At 50.8% G+C, this 11,228-nt stretch overlaps 2 protein-coding genes across 2 annotated transcripts; both read right to left on the minus strand.

Moving 5' to 3' along the window:
* Window positions 1-3,448: 3,448 nt before the first annotated feature.
* LOC122373058 lies at window positions 3,449-6,905 on the minus strand. The gene is made up of 2 exons (XM_043350800.1): window positions 6,430-6,905; window positions 3,449-3,842 (listed from the first exon to the last, which is right to left on the minus strand). Exons 1-2 carry the CDS (start codon window positions 6,634-6,636, stop codon window positions 3,636-3,638), a joined length of 414 nt encoding a protein of 137 aa, XP_043206735.1. The 5' UTR covers window positions 6,637-6,905; the 3' UTR covers window positions 3,449-3,635.
* Window positions 6,906-9,611: 2,706 nt separating this feature from the next.
* On the minus strand, window positions 9,612-10,284 carry LOC122373059 (coiled-coil domain-containing protein 40-like). The gene is made up of 2 exons (XM_043350801.1): window positions 10,188-10,284; window positions 9,612-9,825 (listed from the first exon to the last, which is right to left on the minus strand). Exons 1-2 carry the CDS (start codon window positions 10,266-10,268, stop codon window positions 9,652-9,654), a joined length of 255 nt encoding a protein of 84 aa, XP_043206736.1. The 5' UTR covers window positions 10,269-10,284; the 3' UTR covers window positions 9,612-9,651.
* Window positions 10,285-11,228: the final 944 nt, after the last annotated feature.

Consider the following 11,228-nt stretch of genomic DNA (forward strand, 5'->3'; position numbering starts at 1 on the left):
ACCTATCCTTAAACCCTCGCCCCGTTGGGGGGGGGCAATTTGACCCCCCCCCCTTTTGATAGGCGGCGGAACGGGGAGGGCACCGGGGCACCGTGCCCCTCTTTGATTTTGGCATTTTAACATTAGCCCTATGGGCGTTGCATAGAGAGAATGGGACCAAAAGTCGGCAGTGCCCCCCCCCCCCCTTAATTTAAGGTGTTCCGCCGCTACTGCCCCCCCCCCCCTGTGGTTTTTCCTGAATAGCAAGAAAACGGCGGCGCCGCCAAACCCGGGCATCAATTTGACACCTTCACACAAAATTTCAAGTCTTAGGTCATCTTTGGTCAGGAGTTATTGAGGTCAAACTGAGGTCATGTTCGAGCAAAAATGAGCAAAAAACATGACATCTTGAAACGCTCACCAATTCTACAGTTAACAAGCAATTTTAAAGTTCTTTATGTGGTTGTGTAGAGAAAAGATGGTGCTACAAAACTGCTGTCTCAAATTTTCGAAATTTTGGGATTTTGACCCCCAAAAATAAAAAAAAAATGATTTTTTAGAAAAACTAAAAAAAAATCCAAAAAATTTTCGAATTTCGAAAAAAAAAACGGAATATATGTGACAGTCCCTGCGCTCTTCGATATACATACCAAATTTTAGATCGACACCTCTTTTTTTTGGCGAAGTTATAGCAACAAAAAAACTGTTAAAATTGATTAAGTCAATTTTTTAACTCAATTTTTAGCAATTATAGACCTCGTAGCGCAAAACAGAGACCACCATTGAACTCCCTGTGACGAGCTGCATTGATTCGATACCCATTTTATGCAAAAATATCAACTTTGAAATTTGACCTAATTTGACCTGACCTTGACCTGACCTTGACCAAAACGTGACCTAAGCTGGCCCCAAAGACTGCCTGACCCACATAATCGCATTTGTCATGTAAAATGGACCATAAAACATGTATCACACGACACTTTCATATTGTGAACCCCCAGTGACCTGACCTCTGTGACCTGACCTGGTATCAGTGACCTCAAATAGCAAAATATGTGTTTCAAGAGCATTTCCCCATCGATGATTTTCAATGAAATGCATTTTACTCGATTTTACAACGCATTTCTTGAAATGCCTGTAAACGGTGAAAATTTGACCTTTGACCTGACCTGTGACGTCATCGGTTTGACCTAGGTCAATAAAATTGGGTCACAAGGTAGTTCCCTGATAGGGCTATCCAACACCGTTTGCCGCTTGTCGCTAGGTTGCGTGGTTCTCGAGATCTCAACGTTGAATGTTGAAAGAAATGTTGGGGGGGGCAATTTGCCCCCCCCCCCAACAGGGCGCGTTGCTCGGCAGAGCCCAACGGTGCGCGGGTTAACAAAAACTACTCTGATAATGTGGAGTTGCAGATCATCTTTCACGGTATTGTAGTTTGAGTTAGTTAGCGCTATAGTTATAGCCCATGGCCGTATTTCTTTCTAGTGACGTGTAATGGCTGTCCTGTTTTTATTTATCTCCTAGCTTGTCGAACACAAGTCACGCTGTGATGCCCATACATTATCCATACGTCGCTATGAATCCTTTAAAAAAAAAATCCTTAGAAACCTCCACCGCCAAAGGAAGCTTTCCGTCATCTGCGAAGGGAATATTTTGTTGGATGATTGTTGTAATCACGAGACATTCTGAAATAGAAATGCGTATTCATTTTTTCTTCAGTATTGTTGCAAGTTTGCAACTAGTGGTCACGATTAGTTTCTCTTTGTCGCTGAATTGGCAGTAGAAGGTGTTAACATAATGTGCCCACCAGTTTTGCTTGGCTTTTTCTGCACCAGCCTCTGCTATACATACCTTCATTCAATACTAAATTAACCGGATTTGTCATCAACGTAGCCGTAATCAAAATGTTTGATTTCATCTGCCCCGTTGTGCAGTTCTGTTGTGTACGGCGAGTCGCCAACTGCTGACGCCGACGAGTATTCATATTACAGGCAATTACCCAGGCTGCGGTAACCTAAACTGGAGCTCGCGAGGTTTGTTAACCCGCGCCCCGCTGGGGGAGGGGCAGAATCTGCCCCCCTCCCGTTTTTCGCCAATAACTTCTAAACGCGTTACGCCAGCGACGTCAAACTTTCAGTACCTTATCATACATCAATTTGACACGTTCGCTGAAAATTTGAGCGAAATCCGTCGGAAAATTTTTGAGAAATTGACTTTTTAGTGACGTCATGTTCGCCATTTTCGCCTCAAAAACGGCAAAATTTCAAACGCCGCTAACATCTTCATTTTTAAAGGAATCAAGACGTAACAAAAAGGTTACACGTGATTCAACTTTTTCTATCAAATGGCTGTCTCGGTTTTTTGAAAATTTTGGAATTTCGCCCAAATTTTTCAAAAACTGACTTTTTTAGGAAAATAATTATAAAATCCAAAATTTTGAGTGTATCGAAAAAATTGTCCCACCCACCCTGTATGTATAATGTCCACCCCGTACCCTGTACCCTGCCCCCCCCCCCACTCCGCCCCACCGCTCCCCACACCCTGTCCCACCCACCCTGTATGTATAATGTCCACCCCGTACCCTGTACCCTGCCCCCCCCCCCACTCCGCCCCACCGCTCCCCACACCCTGTCCCACCCACCCTGTATGTATAATGTCCACCCCGTACCCTGTACCATGCCCCCCCCCACTCCGCCCCACCGCTCCCCACACCCTGTCCCACCCACCCTGTATGTATAATGTCCACCCCGTACCCTGTACCCTGCCCCCCCCACTCCGCCCCACCGCTCCCTAAACCCTGTCCCACCCACCCTGTATGTATAATGTCCACCCCGTACCCTGTACCCTGCCCCCCCCCCCACTCCGCCCCACCGCTCCCTAAACCCTGTCCCACCCACCCTGTATGTATAATGTCCACCCCGTACCCTGTACCCTGCCCCCCCCCCCCCACCTCCCCCCCCCACCCCTCCCTACACCTTGTCCCATCCACCCTGTATAATGTCCACCCCTCCCCCCACCCTGTACCCCCCCTCCGTCACCTGGTGCCCTGTCCGGCTCTCTCCGCGCACTCTGCCGCCGCTCCGCCGCTCTCCCCGCCGTCCTCTCCGTGCGAGGCGAGAGGTATGACCGGGCCGCGTCACCGGATGTGGCGCCTCTGGCAGAGGGCAGCCGCACCGAGCTCTGCAGAAGTTCTGAAAAGAGAGAGAGAGAGAGAGAGAGAGAGAGAGAGAGAGAGAGAGAGAGAGAGAGAGGGAGAGAGAGAGAGAGAGAGAGAGAGAGAGAGAGAGAGAGAAGAGAGAGAGAGAGAGAGAGAGAGAGACCCATCACCGTCAGCTAGTGGTTGACAAATCAGCAGGTGCTTCGATTAAAATCGACAGGTGAATGCCACAACGACTCTTCATTGATGGACAGGCCGGGGTAATGTTTTAGAATAAAAAAGAATGCAATCGTTGAACCCCATTGAGTAACAGCACGATAAGGACGAAAACGACGCAAAGCATTTTATTTCAATGAATTATATTCCTCACGCTTCACAATTAGCAGCAAAACCGGCACAACCTCTTCCGCAGAACAGACGAGGCTACAGTCACCTACTCGCTCTCCCTAAATTCTAAACTTGATTTCTCGGCCCCATAAGCCGCTCCAATCCAGAGCAGTCATTGTTTATCCACCGGGGCCTGAACAGCTGTCCACCCCGCCCCCTCCTGACGTACCGATCGTCTCGAGTTGGAGCTGCGCCTCTGGCAGCACCTGTCCGGCTGCAGGTTGGCCTGCTCCGTCTGGACGCCCGTCTGCACCGGGTTCAGACGGAGGGCCGTGCGCAGACGGTCGGCGTCCGATGACAGGCGAGCAATCAGGTCATCCTGTCGTCAGAGGAAAAGGGTTACGTCTCTCATACATACATACATACATGCATATACAAACACCAGTAAAACGCCTTTTGGGCGACTAACGGAGCGAGCGAGAGGATGGGCCTTGCACGTGCGAAATTGCGAGGGGGTACCTCCAACTAACTTGTAAATGTACACTGCACCCTACTAACCGGTCTTTAGCGATGTGCCAAATTTCAGCGCAATCGGCCTAGCCGTTCTCGAGATCTGGAAGCGGCACACTGCACGTGCGCACGTGCAAGCGGGGTCCAAACTGACTTTTGCACGGCACCCTAACTGGTCCCCAACCGTGTACCAAATTTGAGCGCAATCGGCCCAGCCGTTCTCGAGATCTGGGAGCGCCCCCTGCACGTGCGCACGTGCTGTAGCACCCCAACCTTAACACATGCAGATGAATTATCTGATGGAGACCTAACTGTGTACCGAGTTTCAATTCAATCGGCCCAACCGTTGTGCCGTTATTGAGGTTGCAATTTTGGGGTTCTTAAAAAATGTCCAACTTTACCACGCGCCACGTGCGGTGGTTGGCAAGAACGCATGGTGGCCATCACACCACAGCACTTTTACGTCCAAGTGACATTCAGTAAAGAAGACCGCTTGTCAATCGGATGTCCCGTTCCTAAGATATTAGCTTTTGAAGAGCGTCCCCACGGCCGGCCGGCCGGCCGGCCGCTCATACTCAGGATTTTCCCTTAATTCAGTATTCAGACTCCGCTCGCTTCGCTCGCTCCGTAATCACTAATGATTAGCACTAGCACGTCACTATTAGTGATATCACCCACCATCGACACATATACGGGTTATTGGATGTGGCTACCGTGAACTGAAATAACATCCTTGCATCAGAGTAGTCAAGGGCCAATGTCAATGTTTGTCGCTGAGTCAGTCGGTCACGGGACCGGGCCGCGTCACCGGATGTGGCGCCTCTGGCAGAGGTCAGCCGCACCGAGCTCTGCAGACACCCTGCCAGCTCCGAGCCGTCAGTCCGAGGTCGGCAGCCGACGCCGCCGGCACCCCCTGCTAGGCCAGCATGGCAGTGCACACAGTGATCGGGGTGATACTTGTCGTCTGGACTGCCCTGGCCGGGCGGTCCGCGGCGCAGCAGCAGCAGCCGGCCGCCCTGCCCACCGCCGACGAGGTGTACGGCTACATCGCAAGAGCCATTCATCGAGAGCTCCAGCCCGTCGTCAGCAAACTCGAGTCTCGAGTGGAGTCGCTGGACAAAGTCGTCAGCAGACTGGGGTCTCGGGTGGAGTCGCTGGACAACAGAGTGGCTCAGCTCGACTCCGGGGTGAGTGCACCGACCGCCCACGTGTTGACGAACCGACGGGGTGAGCAGATGGGTGAGCTGTCCCGTCAACTGACTGGAATCACTGCGAGACTCGACAGCCAGCAATCACAACTGAGCGAGCTCAACAACCAGCTGGACGAACAAAAAACGACTCAGCGTGAGGTTTCAGTCAGAATGGATAACCTGACCTCCCAGGTTGACCTTCTAGGATCCAAGCTGACCCAAGCCATCAACAACACATCATCCCAACAGGAGCGTATTGATGGCCCAGCTGCTAAGGTAAACCATCACCATCCTCCCCGTGACTGCAGCGGTCTGCCTGTCAACTCTCCATCTGGTGTCTACCTCCTTCGGCCCAGTGGTAACAACACACAACCACCCGTCGAGGCCTACTGTGATATGGATACTGCCGGAGGGAACTGGACGGTGATCCAACGACGAGACGATATCCAGCCCCACCAGGACTTCTACCTCGGATGGACCGACTATAAGGAGGGCTTTGGTAACGTTACCAAAGAATTCTGGTGGGGCTTGGAACACGTTTATCAGCTTACGTCATCGGGCCGACAGTTCGAACTCCGCGTTGATCTCGAGGCCTTTGACGGTAATAGATCATACGCTATATACAAAGGGTTCAACGTCTCCTCTGAGCTGGATGGGTACAGACTGAGCTGTACCAACTACTCGGGACCTGCCGGGGATGGTCTAGTGGATAGCGTCAATGAGAAGTTCTCTACCCGTGACCGTGACCAGGACGACTCGTCTTACTTACACTGTGCACAGTACCGTCAGGGGGCCTGGTGGTACTACGGGTGCGGGAGGAGCAACCTGAACGGACGGTACCGGGACGGCGGTGAATGGGACCACACTGGAATACGGTGGTGGGCGTGGAGGAGACAGGAGTCACTGAAGAAGACCGATATGAAGATCAGACCCACGTACTAATCTACACACTAAGGACATCACAGTGGTGTAGGTACACCGGTGACACGTGTACCGAGCCGGTGTCACAGTATTTACTCGAACACTAACACTGTAGTATGGGTTAGAGTGTGAAGTTCTTACTTACTCACGTGACGTTGTACGATGGTGCAACTCGGCGCTTTTCTGCTAATGAGAAGTATGATGTGCGATTATCTATAGGACTCAATACACGTATCCGTCGGTCTCTCTCTCTCTCTCTCTCTCTCTCTCTCTCTCTCTCTCTCTCTCTCTCTCTCTCTCTCTCTCTCTCTCTCTCTCTCTCTCTCTCTCCCTCCCCTTCCATACCTGTCTCTGTTGATCCTGCTCCAGTTGAGACATCTCTGCCTCGGCCCTCTCGGCCATTTTCTGTCGCAGCTGCAGCTCTGTGTCGGCGTCCGCCTCCAGCGATTTCAGGTGGTAGTCGTTCTTTTCGAGAGTAGACACGTCGGCACGCAGCTGCCGCTCTGGGGGCGTCACGCAGAGGCAGGGGGCGATCAGCGACGAGCTGGGCATACTCTGTGTGACATGTCTGGAGTCAATAAGGCAGACCGGTACAGAGAAAAATGGACATAATACGCCGGAGGGACGCGGGTAGTGACGAGGAGGGAATATATTACGGTGATTCGGAGCACAGGTGTGACGAATCAGAACACAGTAGCTTGTGTGTTTGTTAGGGTCTGCATATCATGCATCATCAGCAAGTCGCGATGTAATTTTTCACCTATTGTAACATGTAGTTACGGAGCGAGCGAAGCGAGCGTAGTCTTTCCTTAGATTAACGGAAATTTCTGAGTATGAGCGGCCGGCCGGCCGGCCGTGGTCACGATTCTGCGACGCTTATATCTCAGCAACCACTTGACCGATTTACACGCGGTAATTTTTGTAGGGTAGCTTCATTCCTTCTGCCAAGTATTGGACTATTCCTGATGCATGTGGGTGACCCCTTATGCACGTGCCACGTGCAAAACAAAGAGGTGTCCGTTTTGTAATTGTTGCAATATCTCGGTAGCTACTTGGCCGATTGCGCTGAAAGTTGGCATGTAGGTAGGCACCCACTAGGCACTACATATCCATGTGCCAGAGTTGAGGTTCTGCTGCACGTGCGCACGTGCATGGGTCGTTTCCAGATCTCGAGAACGGCTCGACCGATTGCGCTCAAATTTGGTACACAGTTAGGGACCGGTTAGTAGGGTGCCGTGCACAATAGGGTGTCTCGAAAAATAAAGTTGACATGCCTATAGTCCAAAACATTTGCAATCGAGTCTGCTGGTTTCGAAAATCGCAATAAAAAAATTATGAGCCATTGTCTTCAACAAGCGCAGTCGCGATTTCCAAAAGCTTGCACCTACTTTTCGGGCGTTGCAGTCTCCATTGGTTTTGCTTGGTGTTAGTGGCAGTAATAGTACGGTGGTTTTCACGAAAGTCTCAGGCAGAGTTCGTGGGCGAAGAGTTTAAGCGTAGTTTCAGGTCGGTAGTTAATTGACTTTATTTACATAGTGTAGACGTTGTCGATACACTTTTTAAAGTCACGTCTGTAATGCGAACTTCGCTTCAGCGCAGCTAAACTCTGGGCAAACCACGTCCGGCACCAGCCCATAATCTCAGTCGGAACTCGGACCAGACACGCTAGCGCCACAGACGCCTAGTCGACACTCGAGCCCCTCGAGCCCAACCGCGGCAGCAGCACAGTGATAACTTTCGTCTGCTCTTACCATAATCATAGTACCCAAGCCACAATTGTGAGCCGTCTCGTGTCCAGAGCCTACTTGCCACTTGGCGAGGACGAGAACGACGCCCGCTGCCGCCTGGAGGTTTGGTGAGTTTTACCTCGAGGGGCTGGGGCCCCCTGCAGTGGATTGAACTCTCGTGATGGTGTCGACTGTCGATGTATGCATTGGTGGTGGCCATGGCAAAGCCCGGTCCAAGTACCCGTAACCAGACCGTGATCCTGGTCCTGAATGTCCACCTAGCAGACCTTCCTACAGCTCCAATGGTCTCTTACACTGGCGGATCTGCAGGGAGGGGGCATTTTGGGCTATGTCCCCTCAAAGGTAAAGTGGCCTATTTGCCCCCCCCCCCAAACGATAATGAAACATAGTTCAATCAGTGCGTGGCCCAGGAGCCGAGTTAAACAGGGGGTGTTTTACCACCTCCCGGCCCGCAAAGGTTGCGCCAGGCACCGACCCGGAGCGGGTTAACTGGTCGACAAAAGCAATGTGAAGTGTTTACAAAGTGATATATAAAGGCAATGGTCGGGTGGGTTACCATTTCTATATTTTTCCTTTTTAGTTAAAAAATGTTCATCGTGTCAGGGCTGTGACGAAAAATAAGTGGCCTAAATCCGATGAGAAAATAGGATTTGGGGGTACGTAGGCTTGGCTCCTGCATGAGTTGCCCCACCAAAAAACGCAAATCTGGATTTGCTAGTCTTCCTCGCACGCAGCTTCCGTGGAGAAGCGATGTTCTCCGATGATTCCTGAAGCAGAGGAATGCTGCTAGTGCAAAATAGTGTCGCAGAAGCGTGTCGGCCATGACGGCCGATATCAATGTCAGCCGTGCGAAGTCAAGGCTCGACCTCCCACTTATCCAGACAAAAAAAAAAATGGAATGGAGTGCGCTCAAGAGCAAGACAGAAACGTAGAAAACGCCGTATATCATAGGTGTTGGCATTTTTACTGCATTTTACCTAGTCAGCGACATGGATATTAGCTTTTAGCATAACCTACTGTCAGCAGGATGAGTATCACTCAGGTAGCAATTTTTGGATATGTTGCGCTAGGAAAGTGTTTTAGTAAATGTTTATGCAACAAATGTATTGATTGGTTGAAAGATCGCAAGCTGAAGCGAGAACGCATTTATACGGTTTACGTGAAAATAACACCGAAGAAAGTCTATGGAGACTGCAACGCCTGAAATTGTCAGGAAAGGGTTACGATAGACGAGGTGCGCTGGTTCTTAACATTAAATGAAAATTTCTTAATCATCATTTCATGTCATAATAAGGCTAGATGCAAGTGGTTTTTGCTATAGGAAGTGAATTAATTTTTTTGACCCCACTTTCGAGACACCCTAGTGCACAAGTCAGTTTGGACCCATTTTGCACGTGCGCACGTGCAGGGTGCCGCTTCCAGATCTCGAGAACGGCTGGGCCGATTGTGCCCAAATTTGGCACGTCGCTAGAGACCGGTTTGTAGGGTGCCGTGCACAAGTCAGTTGGAGCCTTGGAGGTACCCCCTCGCAATTTGGCACGTGCAAGGCCCACCCTCTCGCTCGCTCCGTTAGTCGCCCCAAAAGGCGTTATACTGGTATAATAAGCTATGCTACGCTAGGGAAATATAGCATGATAAATAATATACAATAAAGAACATAAAGTACAACCGAAGTGTTTGGGATGGAAAGTATCGATTCATCTATTCGTCTCCACCGCTCTAATTGTCACTCTCCCTCCCTTCCTCTCTGACCCTCCCCTCCCTCCCTCTCACCCCTCTCCCTGTCGGCCTCCAGACGATCGCCAATCTCGCCATGTCTCTATCGGACGGCGGTCAGCGTCTGTTCGGCAGCTGCCCGCGCCTCGGCGGCCTCCGAGAGCCGCTGCTGCAGCTGCAGCAGCTGCTGCTGCTGTCTGGCCAGCTGCAGCTGCCGCTCGTACAGCTGCACGCCGCACGACTCGCCGTGTTTGGTGCGGGACCGCTGGTCCTTCCGCTGTCAGGGGGGGGGGGAGTTGTTGGGTGGGGTGGGTGAGGATTGGCCGGGTCCACTCGCCAGTATCGGGGCTGTACGGAAGAGAAATAGTCTTCTGGTTACCGAACACGACTAGTAACGGCTCAGGCAGTTCAGCGTCTCGTTCAGCCACAAAGTAGCAGATCTCCAGTCCACCCTACCAGTACAAAACAGCCAGTTTTCTCCACTAGATCCAGGACTATCTGGTTCTTCCCAGAGTAACATCCCTACTCACCCTAGAGTTTCTTCCCAAATTTAGTGTAGCTATGTAACCAATCAATCCAGAGCAATGCCGCCAGCGAAACCACCAACTCAGACAAATCCCCCCCCCCCCGGTCACCCACCAGCTCCACCATGTCCAGGTCCAGTTTCCCGATCTGTTTCCTCAGCAGAGCGGCCAGCGCCCTCTGGAATCTCTCCATCATCCGATGGTCGGGCGGAACACTGGCATGCTTTTTTTAACAAGCAAATAATCTGTAAATCATCAAAGATCACACAAAACATTAAAAAACAGCATTTTCCATTTAACGTTTGTTCGTTTTGTTGGGTTAGGCCCATTCGGTCTGACAAGACCATTTCAGAGCGGGAAGGATGATAGGAATTAGGGGGAGAAATTGGTCTGGGCAGACACCCTAGAGAGTCACCGGGGCTGAGCCCGTCCAAATGGACAGGCCGACCAGCCCCCCAAGCACTCACCGCACACGGCGCCTACGGGGTGTGCTCCCTCGGGAGCGGCGGTGCCTCTCCAAGGGCACCTTTATCTCCAGCCCGCATGAGATAAAGGTGCCTGTCCAGCCCGGAGTGGTGGTTGCGGCGTGGAGGAGAAAGATTTCAGTATCCTGAGGATAGATACGACGGAGCAGAGAAGATATTTATTTAACTAAAAAAAAAAAATACTTGGCAGGGTGGCAAAGCCGCCACTTTTCAATTGAACTTTGCCGCGACTCTTTTTGTTAAAAAACGAATATTTTGAGGCAAGATATCCATATGTAAACACGATAATAATACCTAAAGAGCTAAACTTCATCCGTGTATTGAACGTAGAGTCACTTCAATAATAGGTTTGCAAGTTAAACCCGCGCCCCAGTGGCGGTCTCAGCCAACTTCGCCCTAGTGGGGGGGGGGGGGGGGCATATGTTACCACCCACCTCTAACTCAAAAACTAAGAGGGATAGAAAGACGCGGTAAAAAGCAGTCGATAGCTCTCAATGCGTACGTTTGAAAGTATTTCAGTCATTTTTCGCCTTAGACCAATATTGGGGTCACCAAGGTCATCAAAGGTCAAAATTTGCCAATTGTCATTATATTTTTCAGAAAACATGCCGCTATCTCAGGAACTATGGTAGCTAGAAAAACGCATGGAACAGCAAACGATAGCTTTTGAG

This window comes from Amphibalanus amphitrite, unplaced genomic scaffold (genome assembly GCF_019059575.1).
Source record: "Amphibalanus amphitrite isolate SeventyFive unplaced genomic scaffold, NRLGWU_Aamphi_draft 001438F_arrow, whole genome shotgun sequence".
Classification (NCBI taxonomy): Eukaryota; Metazoa; Arthropoda; class Thecostraca; order Balanomorpha; family Balanidae; genus Amphibalanus; species Amphibalanus amphitrite.

Bases quoted from the DNA above. Each gene is read 5' to 3' on its own strand.
- LOC122373058 (XM_043350800.1), bottom strand. From the start codon at position 6,636: ATGCCCAGCTCGTCGCTGATCGCCCCCTGCCTCTGCGTGACGCCCCCA. The intron at 3,843-6,429 runs GTATGGAAGGGG...CTCTGACGACAG, and splicing joins AGCAGGATCAACAGAGACAG to GATGACCTGATTGCTCGCCT.
- LOC122373059 (XM_043350801.1), bottom strand. From the start codon at position 10,268: ATGATGGAGAGATTCCAGAGGGCGCTGGCCGCTCTGCTGAGGAAACAG. The intron at 9,826-10,187 runs GTGGGTGACCGG...CCCCCCTGACAG, and splicing joins ACCTGGACATGGTGGAGCTG to CGGAAGGACCAGCGGTCCCG.